The sequence below is a fragment of the Pelodiscus sinensis genome, chromosome 6 (assembly GCF_049634645.1).
Source record: "Pelodiscus sinensis isolate JC-2024 chromosome 6, ASM4963464v1, whole genome shotgun sequence".
Classification (NCBI taxonomy): Eukaryota; Metazoa; Chordata; order Testudines; family Trionychidae; genus Pelodiscus; species Pelodiscus sinensis.
In genome coordinates this window covers 54,093,752-54,118,544 of record NC_134716.1, presented here as the reverse complement: position 1 = coordinate 54,118,544, position 24,793 = coordinate 54,093,752, and the positions used below count along the sequence as shown (strand labels likewise).

The 24,793-nt window shown below is 48.0% G+C and overlaps 1 protein-coding gene across 9 annotated transcripts in view; it reads left to right on the top strand.

The window, feature by feature from the left end:
* CSNK1G3 (casein kinase 1 gamma 3) overlaps positions 1-24,793 on the top strand; it is a 146,421-nt gene that overhangs the window by 38,322 nt on the left and 83,306 nt on the right. For all 9 annotated transcript variants that reach the window (XR_003090671.2, XM_006130107.4, XM_006130104.4 and 6 more), the window contains one exon: positions 8,371-8,440. Coding sequence is in view for 8 of the 9 variants with exons in the window: in XM_006130107.4 (XP_006130169.1) it covers positions 8,371-8,440 (70 nt within the window). In the remaining variant the exon portion in view is untranslated. The remainder of the gene's footprint in view (positions 1-8,370; positions 8,441-24,793) is intronic.

The window sequence follows — 24,793 nt, the reverse complement described above, 5'->3', positions numbered from 1 at the left end:
AAAGTCAAATAGGATGCTAGGAATTAAGAAAGGGATAGAAAATAAGACAGAATATCTTACTGCCCCTGTATAAAACTATGGTATGCCCATATCTTGAATATGGTGTACAGATGTGGTTTCCTCACCTCAAAAAAGTTACTTTGGCCTTGGAAAGGGTTCAGAAAAAGGCAACTAAAATAATTAGGAGTTTGGAACGAGTTGCAGATGAAGAGAGGTTAAAGCGACTGGGACTTTTCAGTTTAGAAAAGAGGAGACGGAGGGGGAATATGATAGAGGTATATAAAATCATGAGTGGTGTGGAGACGGTGGATAAAGAAAAGTTATTTATTAGTTCCCATAATAGAAGAACTAGAGGACACCAAATGAAATTAATGGGTAGCAGGTTTAAAACTAATAAAAGAAAGTTCTTCTTCACACAGCACGTAGACAACCTGTGGAACTCCTTGCCAGAGGAGGCTGTGAAGGCTAGGACTGTAACAGAGTTTAAAGAGAAGCAAAATAATTTCATGGAGGTTAGGTCCATAAAAGGCTATTAGCCAGGGGATAGAAATGGTGTCCCTGGCTTCTGTTTGTTGGAGGCTGGAGAAGGATGGCAGGAGACAAATTGCTTGATCATTGTCTTCAGTCCACCCTCTCTGGGGTACCTGGTGCTGGCCGCTGTCGGGAGACAGGCTACTGGGCTAGATGGACCTTTGGTCTCACCCAGTATGGGCCGTTCTTATGTTCACAGTTTTGTTCAATGGCTATGCAAGCCTAACTGATGTATCCACTGTTAAAATGTCCACCATTGTCTTAGGCCACTTCTGCCTGCATTCCCAAGTGGGCAGCCAGCGTATGCAGTAGGTTCTGGTGGGCACTGGCATCCATAGCTGGCATGGAGGAGACAGGGTCAGCCAGAGCCTCATCTAGGGAGTTTGAGGACAACTCCCTAAGAAGGCTTTGGTCCTGGAACACCTCAGCCCTCTGAGTTGCTGATGCCACTGGAGGGTGCTCCTGGGCCCTGGGACACTTGCCCTCTGCTGGAGGCTTCTGCATATCCTTGTGTGGACTAACTGTCCTCTGATGTAGAGGTCTTTGTCAGAGGAGTGGCAGAGGGGGGTACCCCTAGCTATGTTCCAATGAAGCTGGGCCTTGAGCCTGATGGTAGGCCCAAGGAATCCAGAAAGGCCACTGGGGTTGAGATTGGCATTGAGGTGGCCATGTCTGTTGCATCTTAGTGAGACTGATGCCATGACATGGATTTTTGCAAAGAGGCCCTAGACCACACCAAGTCAGAGTCAGTCCAACGCTGACCAGAAGGGCACCGAGGACGATGCCTGTGAAGGGTAGCACCATACCATAGCCTGTGGCTTAACCTTATGAGACTGTGCCAGTGGAGGCATAGTTGGTACCCCATGTCCATGAACAGGAGGCGGCATTCTTAGTGCCAACAGTCCCAGTACCATCTGTGTTGCAGGCACTAGTGCCGCAGAAGAGCCAGTCACAGCTACCAGTACTGGAGCCGGTGCCACTTGTGCTGGTGTCGACATCAAAGATCTAGAATGCAGTGCATGCAGGATCATGTCTGGCACCTGAAAAGCACTTGTTTGTGCGGCCTCGAAAGCCAGTGCCGAGTCTGGAGAAGCTGTCAGTCAATGAGCTTTCTGGCTGTGACACAGGTTTCTGGAGCTGACGATGGCTGGATATCCTCCAGTATCATGTCCTTCACTGGACTCCTCCATGCGCTGAGCTCAACTGATGTCTGGATGGTCCAGGAGCATCCAGGCGCTGCAGGGACATTGCCTCTTCTGGGCACACGTTAGGATGTTACTCTTTATGGCCATGCTTAGACGGTGACCTCCCTCTGTCTTGCCTCTTGTTTTTGGGCACTAGGGACTGTGAGCAGTGCCATTGTGCTGAGCTCTTCTGCAGTGCCACGAAGTGCTTTGGTGCAATAGAAGTGCCATGTAGAATCCAGTGCCAGCTGCAACATGGACTCCATCAAAATAAGTTTAAGGTGGGGATCATGCTTCCATTTCATATGAGGCTTAAAACTTTTGCAAATCTTACAGGAATGCCACTGCTTGCAACTGCTTTTGAGGGCCATGGAGGTAGTTCCAGAGGAATTCAGGGGAAAGGGGTTTTTATTCCCTTTACTTCCTCTTTCCAAAGTCAAAAGGGGGCCTCAGATCTATTTTAGACCTCAATGCCTTCATAAAGAAAACAAGGTTCATAGAGGTTACGTTGGCCTCTATCATCCCTTCCCTGGAAAAAGGGGACTGGTATGCTGCCCTCAAATTAAAAGATGCATATTTTAACATTTCAATAATTCCTGCTCACAAGAGAGAACCCAGATTTACCATTGGGATGGACCACTTCCAGTTTTCGGTCATTCCATTTGGCCTCTCTACAGTGCCAAGTGTCTTCACAAAGTTCATGGCCACCAGGCAGCCTTCCTAAGGAGGCACAGGGTTTAGGTATTCCCCTACCTGGATGATTGGCTGATCAGGGGCTGGGCCAGAGAGCAGGTTCTACAACATTTAAACTGTCAGAACGCTATTTCAGAGGTTGGGCCGCCTCATAAATGGAAAGAAGTCCACTATAATGCCCATCCAGGTGATAGACTTTGTGTGGGCCCATTGGGACTCAACTATGGCTATGACCTTGCTCCAAAGGTTCATGGCAATGAGACTTACCATCAAAGGTCTTAAGAATTCAGCCCTCACTACGGCAAGAAATTGCATCACTGTTAGGTCACATGGCAGCGTGCACCTAAGACATCCACCATACTTAACTGTGCCTCTGGCCCCTTAAGGCTTGGCTAGCGAGGGTGCACAATCAAGCATATTCTCCATTGAACACAGTCCTCAGAGTCCCTCAGGACATTCTTCACTCTCTCTCCTTATGGCTCCAGGAGACGGTGTTCTATGCAGGTGTCCCTTTCACCAGTTGGAGCCCTTCTGTGGAACTGGTCACCAACCTGTTAGACTCAGGGTGGGGCATGTATCTGTCAGATCTCCATGCACATGATATGTGGTTCCCCACAGAACGAGCCTTTCACATAAATGTCAGGAAGCTTAGACACCAAGCTTGGCCCGCTGGGTGTTTGTCTGACCTGAGATACGGGGTGGTGTCAGTTCTGACAGACAACACAGCAGTGATGGTCTATATCAACAAACTGTGTGGAGATCATTTCTCTTCCCTGTGCTAGGACGCCTTGCTCGTTTAGGAGTTCTTCATTGCCCATGACATTCATCTGGAGGCTGCTTACCTACTGGGGAGCAGAAATGCCCTGGTGGACAGGCTCAGCAGGTCATTCACTGTTCACAAGTGGTCCTTCAGACGATGTACTGGGAGAGGTTTTCCAGAAGTGGGCTTGTCCCCTAGTAGATCTGATTGGATCCCACAGGAACAAAAACTGTTTGAACTACTGCTTCTACTTAGGTCGGAAATCGGATCCAAGTGGGACGCTTTGCGAATGAGGTGGTCCTGCCTGCTGCTCTGTGTTTCCCCCTTCACTCTCATTCACAAGGCCCTCATTAGGGTGAAGAGGTTCAGAGCCTGGGTTATTTTAATAGTACCAGAATGGCTTTGTCAACACTGTTGCTTACCCTTTTTGACCTAGCAGTGGAAGAACTGATGGTGCTTCCATTGGTGTCGGAGCTCATCACCTAGGACCTGGGGGAAGGACAGCTGTGTCACCCAAACCTCCTGTCCCTGGTGGTATGGAATATTCATGGTTGATGGGAACTGAGCAGATTTGCTCTGAGTGGGTGAGGAGGGTGATGTTAGGAAGCAGAAAGCCCTCTATCAGGGCTGCATATGCCTCTAAATGGAGGCAGTTCTCTCGGTAGGCCTCACAGAGGCATAGAACCTTTACTGGCACTTATTCTGCTCATTCTTGACTACCTCCTTGATTTGAGACAGCAAGGACTCTTCACATCCTCTCTCAGGGTGCACCTAGTGGCCATAGCAGCCTTTTCTCTGGGGGAAAGGGGCAGAACAGTATTTGTGAACCCAACGGTCAAGTGGGTTCTCGGGGAAGAGAGTGTGTGGTAACACGCTGTTCCACTTGTCCGTCAGCCACCACCTCTGTGGGACCTCAGTCTTGTGCTCACTGAGCTCATGAACCCCTCCCCCCCTTTTGAGCCACTGTCTACTTGCTCCTTAAAACACCTTTAATGGAAGGTGACTGTGAGAGTGTTGGACTTGAGGGCCTTCACAACAGACCCTCCTTTTACAGTCCTTTTTGCGGACAGAGTTTGACTCCACCCCACAGTCCTTTCTTTCCAAGTTAGCTTCCACAGTCCATATGTCCCAAGATATTTACATGCCAGTTTTCTTTCCAAAGCCCCACTTGACACCTAAGGAGTGTTCCTTGCAATCTTTGGATGCCAGGAAAGCATTGGCATTTTACATAAACAGGCCTATGGAGTTTTGTAAGTCAAAACTGTTTATTTCTATAGCAGAGAGGGTGAGGGGCCTCCCATACTGGACATTTGCAGGCCATCCCCATGGTCCTCTGTGCATATGTTCACAAGTCATTATGCCATCACACAGCAGGCCAGGGATGATGCAGCATTCGGAAGGGCAGTGCTGCAGTCCACTGTTGATTAGAGAAGGTCCTTGTCTGACTCCACCTCCTGTGTTTCAGCTAAGGAGTCACCTGATTGGAGTAGATGTGTGCAAGCACTCGAAGAAGAAAAAAATGGTTACTTAGCTTTTGTAACTGTTCTTTGAGATCTGTTGTTCATGTCCATTCCAAATCCCATCCGCCTGCCCTTTGTTGGAAAGTTCCGGCAAGAAGGAACTGTGGGTGTGGAGGGCCAGCAGAGGCGTTATATAGCGGCCAATATAGCGGCGCTACTCCAGAGGGCTCCCTGGCTGGCCCGACAGGTACCGCTGGGGGAAAAAGCTCCAGAAACTGTGTGCACAGCACCTGTGCACACCTGATTGAAATAGACATAAGCAAATTTACATAAGTAAATAGACATCTTGAAGAAGAACAATTATGAAAGGTAAGTAAACACTTTTTGTATTTGGATTGCTGAATCCTTACGGTTGTAAAGGATTCTTAGCACTTTGAGAAATTTTCTTCGACTGTTTTGCAGTAGACCTTAGATACTCAAGAGTTTGAGCGTACTTGAACTAGGGAAATGCTTCATTTTGTCATGAAATTCCTTTCAGCTTTTGCTGGTTTTTTTTTAAAAAAAATCACCACTCATCTCCTGCATATTCCTCAGGAAAACTTTGACAGTTTGCCAAAATAACCAAACACACAAAGGGGCTGAGAAATTGCGGCTGCAGCAGCACAAGATATATACAGGCAGTCCCCGAGTTACATGGATCCGACTTATGTCGGATCTGCAGTTACAAACGGGGCTTTTCTCACCCTGGAGGACGGGAGCGGCGGGACGCCCAGATGCGCCGCGGTCCGCCGCCCCCGTCCTTCGGGGCGAGAAAAGCTGCTCCCCGTCGCCCTGGTCTGCAGGGAGATGGGGAGCAAAGCCTTGGAGCACGCCCGCAGCGGGACAGCCCGGGCGCGCTTGAGCTGTCCCCCTGCAGGTGTGCTCCGTGGCTTTGCTCCCCATCTCCCGACCAGCAGACCAGGGAGATGGGGAGCAAAGCCTCGGAGCACGCCAGCAGTGGGACAGCTGCGGCGCGCCTGGACTGTCCCACTGCCCACGTGCTCTGCGGCTTTGCTCCGCGTCTCCCAGGTCAGCAGACCAGGGAGATGGGGAGCAAAGCCTCGGAGCACGCCAGCAGTGGGACAGCTGCGGCGCGCCTGGACTGTCCCACTGCCCACGTGCTCTGCGGCTTTGCTCCGCGTCTCCCAGGTCAGCAGACCAGGGAGATGGAGCAAAGCCATGGAAGACTTGGGCGGTCCCGCCACCCCCGTCTCCCTGGTCTGCTGGGGGGAGGGTGCAGCTAGTGCCCCCTCTCCCCCCCCAGAAGAACAGGCTTTTCTTGCCTACCCCTGGGGTAGAGCAGCTGGGGGCTGCCAGGTTGGTCCCGCAGCGCTGCTCCGGACCAACCCGGCAGCACCCCAGCTGCTCTGCCCCAGGCGTCCTGATTCAGCCGCTGCTGGTCAGTTTCAGCAGCGGCTGAATCAGGACGCCTGGGGCAGAGCAGCTGGGGTGCTGCTGGGTTGCTCCAGTAGCGCCGAGGAGCCGCGCTACTGGAGCAACCTAGCAGCACTCCAGCTGCTCTGCCCCAGGCGTCCTCGATTCAGCCACTGCTGAAACTGACCAGCGCTGACTACAGGAAGCCCGAGGTAGAGTTGCTCTGCCCCAGGCTTCCTGGAATCAGCCGCTGATCAGTTTCAGCAGCAGCTGACTTGGGGATGCCTGGGTTTCTTAAGTTGAATCTGTATGTAAGTCAGAACTGGCGTCCAGATTCAGCCACGGTTGAAACTGATCAGTTTCAGCAGCGGCTGACGCCAGTTCCCACTTAACATACAGATTCAACTTAAGAACAAACCTACAGTCCCTATCTTGTACGTAACCCGGGGAATGCCTGGGAGCTGCTGGAACAGCTGTTTGGAGGAAAGGGGTGAAGAAGAAAGCCAATCTGGTCTTCCAACCACATGGTCACAGCCTTTGCCCTAGTGACCTGTGCTGTTTCTGGGGGACTCAGCCTGAACATATTCATCCCAAAGTTCCAGGGAGATGGTGGCAGAAGAAAGGCACAAAACGTAGTCATGCCGGGTTACTCCTGGATCCAGCCTTTCCATCCCTTCCCCACTCCCCCACCTGCTGTCTGCTATTATACTTAGTCCTTTGGCTCAAGAATTAATATTCTGTGTGATGAGCCCCCCATGCTTTATGAAATTGTTTTATGGATACAAATATTCATAACTTGAAGATGCTTTGGAGAAAATACCTCATGTAACCTATCAATTTTAATGTTACACTCTGCTGAATCTGTATATCTTTGGTGTTGGTGCATGTATCAGTCTCATACGTAAAGTTACAGATATGGGGTAGGGAATGGTTTATGGCTTTAAATGTACAAATGAAAGCTGCCAAGGATGTGTCCTGTGCTCAGACACCTCAGTGTCTGGGTGATGACCTGTAAACATACTCCTTTGTCCTTTAAGTGTAAGCATTGGCCTGTTTTAGGAAGACATGTGATCATCCCAACCGCTAGGGGTCTGACCAGGTAATTTTCCATGCAAAGGGAGAATGTAGAAACAGAATTCCTGCCCAAAAGCAAGTCAATTTAAGATGCAGAGTTTTCAGGCTCTTTGTCTTTCGCTGGCAGGAGACACCCAAAAGGAGCCAGAGCCCCCAGGGAGAAAAAGATCTCTGTCTTGGAGGAGAAGCTAAAACTATTTATGCATTTTCCTTGATTTTAAATTTGTAATTTACTTTACTTTGTCCATTGTCACTTGAAACAGCTTAAATCCTACTATTTACTATCAAGCCCAGTATAAATAATTGGTACCAGGGGGAGCAATTGGTGTGTACATCCTCCTTTCATTGTTATAGGGGGCTTCCCTGAGCTATTTATTTGGAGTTCTGATCCCAATGGGGGATTGGTTACCTAGATGCTGTGCCTAAAACTGCATTCTCCTTAGAGCTGAGGTTTGTATTTCTCTGGGGAGCAGGGGCAGTAGTCAAAGTTTTGAGACTTGGCTGGGAGAGACCAGGATATCTGGCTCAGAAGGACAGCATGGTGAGAAGCCCCAGAGAACAAGAAGGCAAGTGTCAGTGGCTTTGTCAGCACACCAGAAAGCAGCCCCAAAGAAGTCTTCTGTGATTACCCTCATCACAGTCTGTGCTGTAATGATGTTCAGGATTCAGCACTCACTGATACGTAATAATGGGTTGTTAGTTGCTCACAGAAGAACTTTATTTTAAAAATTAAATAGATAAACCAAAAAAGTATGGTAGAATGTTTGGATTGTAAAACTAGGCTATCAAAAGGCAGAAAATACCAGATACCTATACAACTTAATTCTCGCACCCCATGTGTGACCCTAAATCTTAATTACACGATCTTCTCTTTCTCCCCTCCCCTCCCCTTCCCCCACATGATCAGTATGCAGAGAGTCAGAATGAAGATTTCACGGCCAACTTTAAATATGGCATGTTCTAACTTTTAGGTGCTTGCCTTTGCAGCCCAAATAGTCCAGTTTTGACAGCTTTTAATTTAATATAAAATTAGTTTGGAATGGCTACTGCTTAACCTTCTGTAATCTGTTAACGCTAGTTCTTTTTACAATACATTTTCACTAAGTATTGTCTACAGAATAAAATTGCTTTTTTTGTTAAAGATGTCTTAGCCGTATACTGATTATTAGAACAATGGCTAGTAAATAAATCAAACTGCAACTGAGATAAGATGTCTTACTTTAAAAGTTAAATATTTTAATTTTTTTTTAATTAGGAGCCAATGAAATCCAGAGCACCACAGCTACACTTGGAATACAGATTCTACAAACAATTAGGATCTGGAGGTAATAAATTTATTTATTTTTATGTATACATATACATATAAAAAAATGGATTAAACATAAACTGGCTAGTCATGGGGTGTTAATATCTTTCAAGAACATCTTTTTAAATCACAGATAGCCATATCAGCAAAACAAAAAATATATTATTAGCCATTTGGTTTTGTATACAACTTCGTTGGAATATTTTAATGTCTGTATTACCTTATTTACGTTGATGGAAATATATTATGTAGAATATTTATACAGGTTTTTTGCAATTGTGAGTATATGTGTTTATCTTTGATTTATTGTAAATTGATATTTTTACGTGTTGGATATATTGCTTCCAAATACTGAAACCTTAGATGTTCTGGGTATGAACTGATATGCTAAGGGCTTGTTGATACAGACACTTAGTTGTGGCAAGCTTGTATGTAAATCTGTTGCTCATGAGGTGTCCATGTAAACCCTGCTGATTCATACTAAAATTCCATAGTGCTGCAATCTATCCTTTCCAAAATGGGAGTACATTAAAGTGCACAAGAGGCTTTTTGTTCATGCCAGCAGGTCTTATATAATAGTGTGTGTGGCAGGAGTAGGCTGTTGCAGAATTTCACTTCTCTGGTTAGAAATTATATGAAGGTTTCAGGTCTAAATTTGATGATCACCAGTTTATATCCATTTGTTCATGTGTCAAATTGGCACTTAACCGAAATAAAATCCTCTCCATCCCTGGTATTTATCCTTCAGATCTATGTATATAGAAAAATCATATTCTTCTTCAGGTAGTGTCCCCGTGTGTGCTCCACTGTAGGTGACGGGCTCGTCCTGGTGCCGTAGGTTTGAGATTTATCATCCGTGATTTAGCAGGACCGTGCATGTGCAGCGGTGTCGCGTACCTTTCGCGCCGCTCCTGAGTGTGCACGCGGTCTGGCTCCTGCCAGTTCCTCCTAACTGTTCACGGTCGCAGGCGAAGTGAACTGCTTCTCCTTACCATGACTGGAAGAAAATCAGAATTAGTTAGTTTATAGTTAGTTTTAGTCATAGTTACTTGTTTTAGTCACAGTTTGATCTGTTAACTTAAGCTAGACAGGTAAAGAACATTTTTTTAACACACTAATACTTATTCTTGTGAATAGCTACTATAGGAATAGCGTTAAGACTACTTGTCGGGGGGAAATGTCGGGTTCCCCCGGTTTCCAAAAATGTGCCACTTGCCGCGACGCAATGCCCATGTCAAATGGCCACCCCAGCTTCATTAAATGCCTGGGTGAGGGCCACATACCTCAAAAATGCCTGCACTATTCCAGACTAACGGCACACGTGCAAGGAAAGATCGCAAAATGCACCTCAAAATGTTGTTGTTCAGCAAATCATTGCAACCTGTTGACAATGAACCGGTGGCAGCTCCTGCGGCTACAAGAAAGCTGTCAGCCCATAGGACCAGCGCGGCGGATAAACCCGGTACATCTGGCTTGCCTGTCAGTACCCAGGCTCACAAAACACAGAATGAGCCGTACTGTATCGGAGCCTAGTCCAACCTCACACAGGGAGGCAGCACATGCAGTGCCAATCGCCGCAAAAGAGGATTCGGCACTGGCACTGAGCAAGTAAAGGCCATTGGCACCAGCAAGATCAGCACCGGAACCGAGTAAATCGGCACCAAGGAGGAACGTGACGGCACCGACGATGGCACCGAGATCGCCATCTCCGGCATCTCCACTAAGCCTATCCATGTCTTCAGGCTCTACAGCAAGCTCAGCGGTGCCGAGTCTTACGGAGCCGAGCCGCACGGAACCGACTCGCACGGTGCCCGAGCATACTGCACTGAGCCCAGTGGCGCCGTCTCTAGCGGCACTGTCCGCACCAGCACAGAGTCCTGCGGCACCAGCTGCAGCAACACCGTCTTCCGCCACATAAGCACTGAAGTCAAAAGAGCAGCGAACACAAGTGCCACATACGGCACCGACGTCTAGAAGCCGCAAAGCTGCACATAAGTCTAGGAGAATAATTACACCCCCCCCAGCCTGGAACCGGAGGTTTTTTCCCTCCCAGTCTTCCTCTCCAACTTTCGTACGCTCGGTCTCTACACAATAGGAAGGTCGTCTCCGCTCCTATCAGAGACGCTCACCACGATACTTGCCATCACCTCAACATTGCCATAGACAGTCATACTCTCTGGCCTACTATGGAAGAAGATCTTGTTCTCCAAGGTCACCTACGAGGTACACCAGATATCACCGCAGCCCTCATAGGAGAGACTCACCATTTTATTCTTCCTCGCATCATGGTCAGGACCGTTACCATCATTGTGGCGATTACTATTCCCGCCACTACTCCTACAGCCATTCCCATTCGTGTCTCTGCTCCATCATCGAGGACACTCACACAGTACCACCAGATTGCCTCTATCACTTCAAACGGTAACAAGACCACCAACTCCTTTGGGAGATGTATACCCACCACCACAGCAATCTCACAAATCCCCCTCAGAACAGGCTCAACCACTGTCCCGAGTGGACCAGTCTTCCTCGTTCTGAGATGATGCAGTTTTTCCTGGAGATTCCTCTCTGGTGGACGGTATTAAACAATTCCACGACCTGTTCAAAAGAGTGGTGGGGTCCCAAGAAATACAACTAGGCGAGGTGCAACAAAACCAATACAGACTCTTTTAAAAACCTTCAACCCCCCCCCACAGAAAACGAAGGTGGCCATACCCTTGGATGAAGCCATACTGGAAATTGCAAATGACAAAAAGCAAATTCCAGCTGCTGTCCAGGAGATGCATAAGAGGGCAGATTAAGAAGTATTTCGTCCCCTCTAAAGGAATGGAATTCCTATACACACATCTGCAACCAAACTCCCAGATAGTCGATGCAACCCAACAGCGTCCTAAGACCTCACAATATAAAAATACTTCTTGAGACAAAGAGGCCAAACGCTTAGACCTGTATGGTAGGAAAGTGTACTTGTCTGCCACATTAAGAATGGCAAATTACTCAGCTCTTCTGTCAAATCACAACTTTGACAATTATTCAAAACTGGCCATTCTTCTAGAACATCTGCCGGAAAACAAGTGGCAGATCTTAAAATCAGTGGTGTAGGATGGTTATGAGGCATCAAGAACAGCACTGTAAATCTCCTTAGACATCGCGGACGCTGCAGCTCATACCACCGCAACATCTGTAGCAATGTGATGCTGTTACTGGCTTCAAATGGCCTCTGTGTCTAAAGATTTACAGTGCTGTAAATCTAAAGATTTACACCTGCCATTTGACAGGAAAAGCCTTTTCGCCACTAATACAGATCAAGTGCTCCATTCCGGGAAGGATTCGAGAACGTCACTTCGAACATTTGGCGTGTGTACACCACCATACTGCCGCAAACGTTATATGCCGTTCTACAGACAGCGACTGGCATCATATGCCAATCCCCGGTTTAGGCAATATGATCCCCAAGAAAGGGGGAAACCACAACAGCAGTGATGCTTGTCCACAACATCTGTCAGCTCGAGAGTAACTCTAGTCACGTGCTTGAGACTCATGGGACATATGGTGGCAACCACCTACATGGTACAACATGCGAGGCTTCACCTCAGTTGCCTACAGTACTGGATAGCGTCAATCCACATAGGGACTGACGCATGTCCAGAGACTGGTCACTATACTACTGGTCACTTCTAGAGACTACCTGGAGTGGTGGATATCCCACATCAACATGCTTTCAGCACTTCCCTTTCATTGCCTGCAACCAGATAACCAGATTACTATGGACGCATCCCTCATGGGATGGGGAGTGCATTTTGCGGGTGAACATGTACAGGGCCAATGGACCACGGCAGAAACGCTTCAGCATATCACCCTGCTAGAACTAAGAGCAGTGTCGAATACCTGCAAAGCATTCCTGCCCAGAATCCAACACCACACAGTACAGATTCTTACCGACAACACCACCACAGTATACTATATCAACCGACAAGGTGGAGCCTGATTGAAGTCCTTATGGATAGAAGCCATGCACCTTTGGAACTAGAGTATTCACCATGGGATCACCATCATCGGGGCATACTTACTTGGCGAAGACAACATTATTGCTGACACACTCAGCAGGCACTTCTTTCCCCAGCACGAGTGGGAACTCAATCGAAGCCTAGCGCGTACTCTTTTGCCGTTGGGTATATACTCGCATAGACTTATTCGCTACGCACACCAATGCAAAATGCCCGAAGTACTGCTACAGATCAGGGCTCAGACCAAATTCCATAGGAGATGCTTTCCTGCTGGACTGGGGTTGAGGCTTACTCTATGCTTTTCCCCCAATTCCACTTCTTCTGAGAGTGTTGTAAAAGATAGTCACAGACAGGGCAACGGTTATACTTGAAGCCCCGTACTGGCCCAGATAAACATGGCTCCTGCTTCTAATACAAATGTCTTTACGCCCACCATATTGATTACCAGAGAGATCAGATCTCCTGACACAATACGGGCAAACCATGATACACCCACAAATAGACCAGTTACACCTCACGGCCTGGCTCCATGAAACAGAAACCGTCTGTTCTCAAGAAGTAAAGCATGTGCTAATGCATAGTAGGCACGTTTCCACACAGAGAACTTACCTTTTATAAGTGGTGGCGATTCCACTGTTGGTGCAGTCCTCGTGGGTGCCCCATGACCTGTCCTCCTCCCCGCTCGCAGTCTTCTCTTTGTCTTTCAGAATTACCCGATTAGGAGGATAACTTTGAGGTCATGACAGTTCCTATTGATTGCATATTAGATTACTGCCTGCATCTTCAATGCTCCGGTCTAACGGTACCAATGACAAGAGGAGTTCGCCTGTTGGGGGTAGCTGCCTTCAGACAAATAGTAGAATGTTATTCAGTATTCGCCCACCCTATAACCAAAAGATTTCTGAAAGGACTCACAAATTTCTACCCTAGTCACAGAATGCCTCTGGCCCCTGGACCTGTAGTTAGTCCTGGATACTCTTACATAGCCACATGTGAATTCTCCATACTTACCATGAAAGTAATCTTTCTTCTAGCTATTATTGCAGCACGCCGGGTAGGTGAACTCAAAGCCCTTTCAGCTGATCTGCTCTACACTTTATTTACTGATCAAGGAGTGGTGCTACGTCCACACCCCAAATTCCTACCGAAAGTGAACTCAGAATTTCATATCAGTGAACCAATAATTCTTCCTACCTTCTATCCCAAACCACATGCATAACCTCTTAAAGCTCGACCACATACACTAGATATCAGAAGAGCCTTGGCATTCAACTTGGAAAGAACTCAATCTCTCTGACAGTCGCAACACCTCCTATTGTGCTTGGATGAATGATCCAAAGGATGTTCTCTCTCATCGCAACGTAGTTCTAAAATAATTGTCAGATGCATTGCACCCTGCTATTCTTTGTTCCAAAACCATTATCTACTTCCGTACATGCACATTCCACCAGAGTGACAGCCACAACCATGGCCTTCCTTCGAGATGTTTAGCTGCAAGGTATTTGAAGAGTGGCAATATGGTCTTATGATATGACATTTGCAAAGCACTATGCAATCGACACCATTGTTTGTGACGCAACAGTAGCATCAGTGGTGCTCTCTACAGCACAAAGATCCTGTTCCAGCTCTCCTCCGAAGGTTAGACAACGGCTAGATACTCACCTACAGTGGTGCATCCATGGGGACACTACCCAAAGAAAAAGATGAAGTTACTCACCTTGTGCAGTAACGACGGTTCTTCAAGATGTGTGTCCCTGTGGGTGCTCCACGACCCGCTCTCCTCCCTACTTGCAGTCTTCTCTTTATTTCTTTCATAATTACCTTTTTAAGAGGAACTGGTAGGAGCTGGATCGCTCACGCACTCAGAAGCGGCACAAAAGGCACATGCTGCTGCCGCACATGTGTGGTCTGGCTAAACCACGGCTGATGAATCTCCAATCTGCAGCACCAGGACGATCCCGTCACCTACAGTGGCGTACTCATGGGGATACACACCTCAAAGAACCGTTGTTACTGCACAAAGTGAGTAACTTCCTCTTTCCCCCATATACTTTCTTTTATTAGGCTAAACAAGCTAAGCTCCTTAAGTCTCTTCTGTGAAGGTAGGTTCTCCATTCTTCTGATCATCGTAGTACCTTTGGTTTGCACCTTTTCCAGTTCGAATTCATCTTCCTTAAATATGAGACAAGGACTGCACAAAGCATTACAGAGAAGGTCTCACCATTGCCTGGTGTAGTACTACTAACACTTTCTTACCTCTGCTGGAAATACCTTGCCTGATCATTCCTAGGAGTAGGTTAGTGTTTTTGAAGGCTACATCACAACAATGGCCTTATTGTGCTTGTAACCAATATATATCAGTGTCTTTATCCAGCTATTGTTTCTGACTGATACAACTCTAGCTATAGCAAAAATTCTTTGGTCCCTAAGCCCTGATCTGAACTAGGGAGTTACTTCAAAGTAACTCCCCTTTTCTTGAAATAACAAGCAGAGTAGCCATGCTACTAGGCCTGTTTTAAAATAAGGGGCTGGTTATTTTGAAATAACTACTCCTGCTGTCCACGAGGAATAATGCTTATTTTGAAATAGTTATTTCAAAATAGTGGTGGTAGTGTGCTTGTTCCATTGCTGCTATTTTGAAATAACTACTCCCCAGAGTCATTCAAAGTAATTATTCCCCAGTGCTTCTTGGGGCTCTTATGTTAATGTAGTGTCTACATTAAGGGAGCCTTGGACTAATTTTGGGGCTTTCCTGTAGTATGGACACACTATTTCGAAATAGTTATTTTTGGGGAGTTATTATTTCAAAAGAAGTTACTTCAAAATAATTTCCTAGTGTAGACCTGCCCTAAGTGTGTAACTTTGTTCTTTCCATTCTGGTCACCAAATGAGGCAGGAGTCCTGTGGGGGGGGGGGGAGTAGTTTGATCATTTAATTAAACTAATAATCGCTCTGAATTAAGGTTGGACCATTTTTAATTCTGGCATTTCTTAACATTTGACTGTTTGATTTCTGTGACCTTAATCTTTTAATATAGTTTTTGTATATAATTTCCTTAGAAAAAGCAAACTGAACAGAAGTTCCATCTTGTAAATTATGGGTCTCAAAACTCCTGCCCTCCCCATGGCACCCCACCCTCGAGGATGTGGCTTTCAGGATTGCTGCTAGACCCTGACGCTGTACACCCTTCAACGCTGCCCTGTAGTGGCAGCAATCATGGGGATGCAGAGTGCACTGGGAAATTGCACTTTCTCCACTTTCCCATGGCTCTTGCCACTATGGCCAATGCATCCTTCCCCCCATGCCCCAAGTGATCCCTAAAACTGTATTTCCAGGATGAGGTGCCATGGTGAAGAGAGGGAGGTTGATGATAGGAAAGGGTGGGGCTTGGGGACCATTAGCAGATAGCCCCAACACCCAGCCTGCTGGGATTCCTGAGCTGGACAGAGCAATCGCTCCTGCCAGAGATGACCTGTAGGCTGGGAGTCTGAGACTCTCTGGTGTAGAGTCATAGTCCATAAATATACTACGAGAAAAGGTCAAATCTATTAAGGCCGATTTCTGGTCACCTGATTATGCAAAGTTGAAGGTCCATGTCTCCACTGTGTGCAAGAATTAAATGTAATTTGAAGTAACGCATCCCCATTAGGGAGACTGCCATCAACTTTGAGAGCAATGCATTGTGGGTAGCTTAGAGTTTTTGGGTTATGCTGCTGGTGCATAAACCAAACTGGGACCAAAACTATCCAGCGGGTGGTTATGCATTCAAGTTGTCGGTGTCCCATAATCCTCTCATCTACTCCCTCCTCTCTTGCATGAGATCAACAGGAAATAGTATTTTTTTCTCCCTATTTGCCCCGGCTACCCACGCAGATGCCATAGCAGTGCGAGCATGGCCCTCCAGCCGTGGATACTATTTTGCATCAAACCATCTTGATGATAGTATGTACCTTGATGCTCCTAATGGTGCAGTATTTCAAGTGCATAAGCATGTGTCTCCACCAGGAAGAGGACAAGGAGGAATCTTCTCTGTCTTAGTATGCCATGGGCATGCTGTATAGATAAGCCCTTGGGATGAGCAAATTGGAAATGCAGCCAGCATTTGATCGTCCAGAAACAGTGAAATCCCAATTCTGGTGCTGTTAGATAAGCGCAGATTGGTGGGACTGCGTAGGGATGATCAGCAGTGGTTGCCAAACTGATCACACAAGGCCACTTCGTTGGAGCTTTGCAAATGGCTTTCCCCTGCCCTGAAGCTCAGGGACACTTTAATGAAACCTGCTCTGACAGTGGAAAAGCACGTGGTAATTGCCCTGTGGAAGCTTGCAATGCCAGATAGCTACTGTTCAGTTGGGAATCAATTTGGAGGAAAATCTGCAGTGTGGGTTGTTACGTAAGTAGCCAAGGCAATCAATATTATTCTGCTATAGATAGTAGTGACCGAGAAATGTGGATTTCATAGTGGATGGCTTTGATGAAATGGGCTTCCCTAATGGCGATGGAGCGATAGACGGAATGGACATCCCCCATCTTGGCCTGACCACTTCGCCAGAGAATACATAAATGGACAGAGGTACTGGTGCTACAGGTGTTGGTGGATCACAAGGGCTGACTCATCATGGGAGGGTTGGGAAATGTGCATATGTCAAGTCAATCATTAGGAACTTTTGCCTCTTTAAAAAGATGCACACTGGAACTATTTCCTGACTGGAAATTTAGAATTGGAGAGGTGGAAATGCCAAGAATGATCCTTGGTGACCCAGCCTAACCCTTACTTCCGTGTCTCCTGAAGCTGTGCATGGGTAGCCTGGACCCCAGTAAGGAAAAATTCAACTGCAGGCTGAGCCAAGTGCAGAATTGTTGTTGAATGGGCTTTTGGGTGTTTAAAGCGTAGGTTTGAGTCTGACTAGGTTAGTTCTCAGCAAACTCAATATTCCCTTCATGGTGGCAACCTGCTGTGTGCTTCATGGAGAATTCCCTCTCGATCTCCACACGTTAACAAGCTATTCTGAGCCCCTCGTGCTGTGTAGGCAGAACACCACACATCACACCCAATTGCTGTAATCGGTTTGTATAGCTTGCACCTCCCAAAACTGGGACTTCTCATCAGGCAACATCCGTGGTCGAGCAGAACCCTGGATGCTACTGGACCAGGGAGTCCTGGCTGGGAGCCCCAGTTGCAAGAGGGCTGGTGGCTTGGGGCCTAGTAGGGTTGGGGCCAGTGCCGGAGCCCCGGTAGTGTGGCAGGGCTGGAGATGTGGCAACTAAGGCAGCTCAGCCGGGGCTGGAGAGATGGTAGCAGAAAGGGAAAGTGGTCCCTTGCTTCTGGTTCCCCAGACTGCCTCTGGTCCAGCAAATTCCCTTCTTCGGGACTGGTCAGGTCCAGAGGGTGCCGGACTAGAGAGGTCCAACCTGAAGTAAAAAAAATTGCACCCTCCCCGGATCAGTGCTCAACTGTGAGACATCCTGAGAGGAGGGGATTGGCTCCAAAAAAATTATGGCCATCTGATGAGTGGTGAGAGCTAATTCTCCTTGTCGTCCTCTTCCTTCATGCTGATGCCAGACATATCTTGGTTGTAGAAGTGGTATGTTTGTGGCGATGTGCCAGTTCATTCATTTGCCTCCTTTGTCTTGTGGTACAACTGCCTTAGCTTTTTTATTTTAACTCTGCACTGCTGGGTATTCCTGGAATATCATTTCTCCACCACTTTGCTATCTTTGCTTAGATAAAAGCATTTCTTTTGATGTTTAGAGCTCTGAGATAATGAATTACTCTCTCTACTCCTTGAAAAGGTCCAAGATCTTCTGCACACTCCGTGCTGGCATTCTTTTGTGCCTCTGGAAACTGGAGCTTCAAGACATTGGACTTGAAGTCATGGCCACGTGTGCTACTAGCTCAGAGATGCTATCAACGCTGGCCACATGGGGAATGAAATTCAGAATTTCCTGTGGCTTTTCCTGTTCTCCTGGAGAGCAGTAGACACACAAGTTCTGGCCAGAGAGGGGCACTATGGGATGCTGTCCAGAGGCCAAGAACCTTTATTTTTGTCTACTCTGGGTCTATGCTACCATGAACTCAACCCTGCCATTTTGAATTGTGTGTTGCCTCTCCTGAAAAGCAGGAGTACTAACATCAACTTCAATGGCCTTTAAAGGAATGGCCTTGGTAGTGTGGACTGTCTCTTTAGAAAATTGACCTTATGCAGCTACATTCAATCTAAACTAAGTGTAGACCATGCCATAGTGACTTCTGCCTAGTTCAACAGCAAGGTTAGAACTTCTGGTTCTTCTTCGAGTAGTGTCCCCGTGGGTGCTCCACTGTAGGCGAAGGGTCGCTCTGAGCCGCAGATCAGAGCTTTGTATAGCAGTTTCCCCTGTTGAGCCACGCATGCCCAGGAGGCGTCTCGAGCCCTTCCCGCCTCCTAAGGAACGTGACTCAACCCCCTCCCTTTTAGTTCCTCTTTAACCGCCCTCGTCAGCGGACGGAGCAGCCAGGAGCTCCCTGTCAGACTGACTACTTTCCCCTTAGTTATTTAGACATAGTTAGCTTCCCCTGTTTATCCTAGTTACTCTTTCCTTGTTTCTTTATTTAAAAAACCAAACAAACTAGAAATAGGAAAAATAGACTTAATTAAATCCCCCCTCAGGGGGCTTGAACTTACCTCAGACTGGGACTCCGGTGAACCGGCTTTCTCCCGCCTGTCAAAACAAGAAACACATAAAGACTTTAAAAAAAGAAAAAGAAAAAAGAAGCGGCAAAACCACAAACTATAACAATGTAGAAGATAAATATAATAATTTCAAGAGGGAGAGAGCCCGCAATGTCCGGCTCCTCAGGTTTTAAAAAGTGCGGTCAATGCCGGGACCCAATGCCGGCTTCAGATGGCCACTTGGACTACATACTGTGTTTGGGGGAGACCCACTGCAATTCCCTGACGGCGAGAGCCAGAAAAGACCGTGAGCTCCGCCTCAGGATGATTTTATTTGAAAAAGCTCTACAGCCTGCGGGAGAACAATCTGCACCGTGGCAACAGCCTCCGCCGCCTTCCAGAAATGTCCCGAGAGCGAGACCCTCTCCATCCCGCTCTCTTCCAGCCTCTTCCTCTCCCAAACACAGAGGAGAGGCACACCAGGCTGGGAAGTCCCTTGCCACTAAGGCTTTGGGGCGATCCTCTCACTCCGTGCTGGTATCGGGGCGCTCAACAGCTGAGCGGCCCCAGGAGAGCTCTAAGCAGCCGGCACGGCATGAAAAGCCGGCGCCACTTCAAACCGCAGTGCCGCTTCAGAGCGCGGCACTGCTTCCAGCCCCAGTGCCGCTTCAAGCCTCTGTGGTGCCGAAAGCTACACCACGGCTTAAAGCTGCGGTGCCTCTTCAAGTCACGGCACCGCAGCAAAAGGATGGGCAGCCTCCGAAGCCACTGACACCAACTGATGCTCCGCTGGTCCTCCCACAGCCAGACAAGCAGCCAGATGTGGCTCCTAGGGATCAGCCCCAACAAGAGATTGATCCTTACAGCAGGCATCATTATCTGTGCCTGCCCTCTACTTCTTACTCTCCTGAGGGGTCTCCATCCAGGGAATCCCCTCCCAGGTCGATATCACCGTTGTCTCTTCACGACGCTCCCCTTCCTGATGATGACCACCACACGGTCTATTCCTCACGACATCCATCACCTGGGAAGGCTCGCTCCCACCATTATAGGGCTCTGCCACAACATGGCCCATGGCACGCATACTGGCCTTACCCACCTCCACCTTATCCACCGCAATGGGGACCGTGGGAACACTGGAAGCCATATGGACAACGCTCCCCACCTCGTTCCACTGCATCCCGGAGAAGTTTGCTTCGGCCACAACCCCTACCTCCAGCAAGTTTTTTGGAGGACGAGGTGGGACAAATCTCAGACAATGACTCAGATACTCAGTCAGTTAACGTAACACACTTGGATGCCCTTGATGCGCAACCAGAGGACGCCGTAGTACCTTCAGACACTGGAACGATTGATGATCTAAAACAGTTCCAAGAACTATTCAAGAGAGTAGCGACAAGCCAGAATGTCTCCCTGCAAGAGGTGCAGAAGAAACAATACCAATTGTGTTGGATGTAGATTCTTTAACTACAGGGCAAGATGGCCCTACCCATAGAGAAGACCTCAGAAGATCTGTGGAAGATGCCTGCATCCATCCAACCAACTAACAGGAACATTGACAGAAAGTACTTTGTCCCCTCAAAAGACAAGGACTTTCTCTTCACTCACCCACAACCTAACTCACTAGTCGTGGACTGAGCACAACAACGAGCGAAGCTTCCACAGTATAGGACGGGCAATGCAGACAAGGACCACAAAAAGTTGGACTCATTTGGCAAGAAAGTTTACTCCTCTTCAACCCTACAACTCAGAATATCAAATTACTCTACTCTCTTAGCAAATCACAACTTTGACAACTACTCAAAACTGGGAGAACTAATGATGATGCATCTCCCCGACTCCAAAAGACCCATCTTAAAATCAATAGTTCATGAGGGCCATATGATCGCCCGGGCCGCTCTCCAAATGGCAACGGATGTAGCTGACACTGCAGCCTGAGTTACAGCTACAGCGGTGGTGATGCGTAGAGCTTCTTGGCTCCAGTCATCTGGAGTTCCCTGCGAACTCCAGCCCAAAGTGGAGGGCTTGCCATTTGATAAACAAAAGCTATTTGCAGCCACTACGGATGAAATGCTCCACAACAGCAAAAATTCTAAGTCCACACTTCGCACGCTAGGTATGTGCACGCCACCCTATAAACGCAGGCGATACATCCCATATAATTCATATAATCGATATCGGTATGGACAATACAATCGACCACAGAGGCCCTATGAAGACAACAGACCAAGACAGCGAGGTCCCAGAAGGCGACCCAACCAAGCCCGCCCGCTGGCTAACCAACCATCTAAGCAAATTTGAACATTTGGTCGAGGGTCTGCAAGACCTCCCGTTCGATCTCGCACCTCAACATGGCTATCTATTCAACCACTGTTTGCGCGCCTTCCTCCCACAGTGGGAATCCATAACATCGGACCGCTGGGTCCTAGAGATAATTCGAGGGGGCTATACCATCCCTTTTATTTCTATCCCCCCTAACCTTCCCCCTACCCCGTCCCTTTTCAGGGACCACTCTCACGAAACCCTTCTGAAACAAGAAGTCAATCGGCTCCTTGTCATTGGGGCTATAGAAAGGGTACCCCGAGAGTTCCACGGGAGAGGGTTTTACTCGAACTATTTCCTGACCGAGAAAAGAACAGGGCGTTGGAGACCTATATTGGATCTCTGGAAACTGAACAAATTTCTCAAGAGACAACGTTTCAAGATGGTCACTCTTTCCGCTATCATTCCTGCGCTAGATCGAGGGGTCTGGTTCGCAGCCCTCGACCTCCAAGATGCCTATTTCCATGTAACCATCCACCCCTCCCACAGATGCTACCTACGCTTCACATTGGGACTGGACCATTTCCAGTACAAGGTTCTTCCCTTCGGTCTCTCATCAGCTCGGAGGGTATTTTCAAAGGTACTGGCGGTCGTAACTGCGTATCTCAGACGGCAGAACGTCATCATATTTCCCTATCTAGATGACGGCCTTCTAAAGGGATCCTCATACGCCGAAACCGCCTCTGATACATACGACCACGGCCCTCCTCAGTTGTTTAGGCCTTCTAATCAACCAAGACAAATCAATTCTGCACCCGGTTCAAGAGATAGAGTTCATTGGCGCACGCCTGGACTCAGTTACAGCCCGGGTATACCTACCTCAGCAACGCTTTGCAACCATGCAAGAAATTATAAAAGGGATGCTCACAGTTCCTACCACCACAGTACTTACATGCCTCCGACTAATGGGACACATGGCTTCCACCACCTACGTAGTCCACCATGCTTGTCTGCACTTTCGATGTTTTCAGCTCTGGATTGCAACCATTTATATCCCATCACGACACCCTCGAAACAAAATGGTTACTATCCCACCAGACGTGCTCGCATCCTTACGATTGTGGACAGTGCCAAACAATCTTCTGGTGGGGGTTCCGTTCCAACAAATCGAACCCACTATTCAAATCACCACAGATGCTTCCCTGCTCGGCTGGGGGGCACATATGGACGGTCACGAAGTTCAAGGCAGGTGGTCCCCAAACGAGACACTCTTCCATATCAATCTCCTTGAATTGAGGACAGTAAGAAATGCCTGTGCACACTTTGCCTTCAACATCGCCAATCACACAGTCCGCATCCTAACGGACAACATCTGCGCGATGTTCTACGTAAACAGACGGTGGAGCCCGCTCCCGTTCTTTATGCGTGGAGGCTATTCGTCTGTGGAACGCGTGCATCCACAACCAAGTCACCCTTATAGCATCCTACCTGCCCGGAGTGAACAATACCAAAGTGGACTCCCTCAGCCGAAACTTCACCGCACACCACGAATGGGGGTTACATATGGAGGTGGCGAACTCAATTTTCCACCAGTGGGGATGGCCATTGATAGACCTCTTTGCTTCTACCCAGAACACCAAATGTCCCCAATTCTGCTCACGTGCGGGACTTGGCAAACGCTCTCTTGGGGATGCCTTCCTAATCAAATGGACAGCCCTCCTATACTAGGCCTTTCCTCCCATACCCCTCATCCCAAGAGTTCTGCGCAAGATCCTGAGAGACAAAGCCCTAGTCATCCTGATTGCGCCATCATGGTCTCGCCAAACCTGGTACCCATACCTTCACAGGCTAGCAGTCCAGCCCCCCCACCCACTACCATACCGGATAGACCTACTATCTCAGGACGACGGCAGGATACTGCATCCACAACTCAATACCCTGCATCTTCACGCATGGCTTCGCTCTGGTTCTCGGAGGTAGAAGAGCGCTGCTCCCAGCGAGTAAAAGACCTCCTCCTCCATAGCAGGATACAGTCTACTCGGAAAACTTACCAACAGAAATGGACACGTTTCTGTCACTGGTGTCAGCGAGCCAAAGTGGAGCCCTGTGCCTCACCACTAAATACCATCCTAGACTACATTCTGGACCTTAAAGCATCAGGACTGTCAATCTCCTCTCTAAGAGTACACCTCTCTGCAATAGCAGCATTTCATACCTCAGTAGACGGCTTCTCCATTTTTAACCATCCTATTACAAAGAGATTCCTCAAGGGACTCCAGAATGTGTACCCACCACATAAGGCCCCACCCCCTTTGTGGGACCTAAATCTTGTTTTGAACTGCCTCACCAGACCTCCCTTTAACCCACTGGCAACAGTACCACTTCCCTTCCTTTTTATGAAAGTCTGTTTCCTCTTAGCCATTACCTCCGTCAGGAGGGTGAGCGAACTCGGAGCATTAATGTCAGAACCTCCTTACACAGTTTTCACAAAGGATAGGGTCATACTGAGACCCCATCCCACATTTTTGCCAAAGGTCTGTACAGAATTCCATCTCAACAAACCGATTGTATTACCTACCTTTTTCCCAAAACTGCATTCTTCGCAGACAGACGCCAGCCTGCACACTCTGGACATCCAGAGGGCTCTGGCCTTCTTCCTAGAAAGAACAAAACCATTTCATAAATCTGAAAGACTTATCTCCATTGCTGAACGATCCAAAGGGACACCAGTATCATCGCAACGAATCTCAAAGTGGATATCAACATGTATAATCAAATGCCACACTCTGGGCAATAGACCGCTACAACGCCCACCACAAGCGCATTCTACTCGAGCCACGGCTGCTTCTACAGCCTTTCTGGGCAATGTCCCCTTAAGAGACATTTACTGGGCAACAACATGGTCTTCAGAACATACTTTTGCTAAACACTACGCTATCCTTCCACAACTCAAGAGTGATTCAGCAGTTGCCACAGCAGTACTCTCGACCACTGCTAAACAATGACTCCGGCTCCCTCCAGCCTTACATTGAATACTGCTTTGTAGTCACCTACAGTGGAGCACCCACGGGGACACTACTCGAAGAAGAAGAAAAGGCAGTTACTCACCTTGTGCAGTAACGAGTGTTCTTCGAGATGTGTGCCCTCGTGGGTGGTCCACGACCCTCCCTACCTCCCCTCTGCTCCGAGTCAAAATTCTCGGGCGGAGACGAGGAACTGAAAGGGAGGGGATTGAGTCACGCCCCTCAGGAGGCGGGAAGGGCTCGAGATGCCTCCTGGGCATGCGTGGCTCAACAGGGGAAACTGCTATACAAAGCTCCGATCTGCGGCTCACGGCAACCCTTCACCTACACTGGAGCACCCACGGGGACACACATCTCGAAGAACACTCGTTACTGCACGAGGTGAGTAACTCCCTTATCTCCAGCACAGTTCAAATGGTGGAATTCTTAC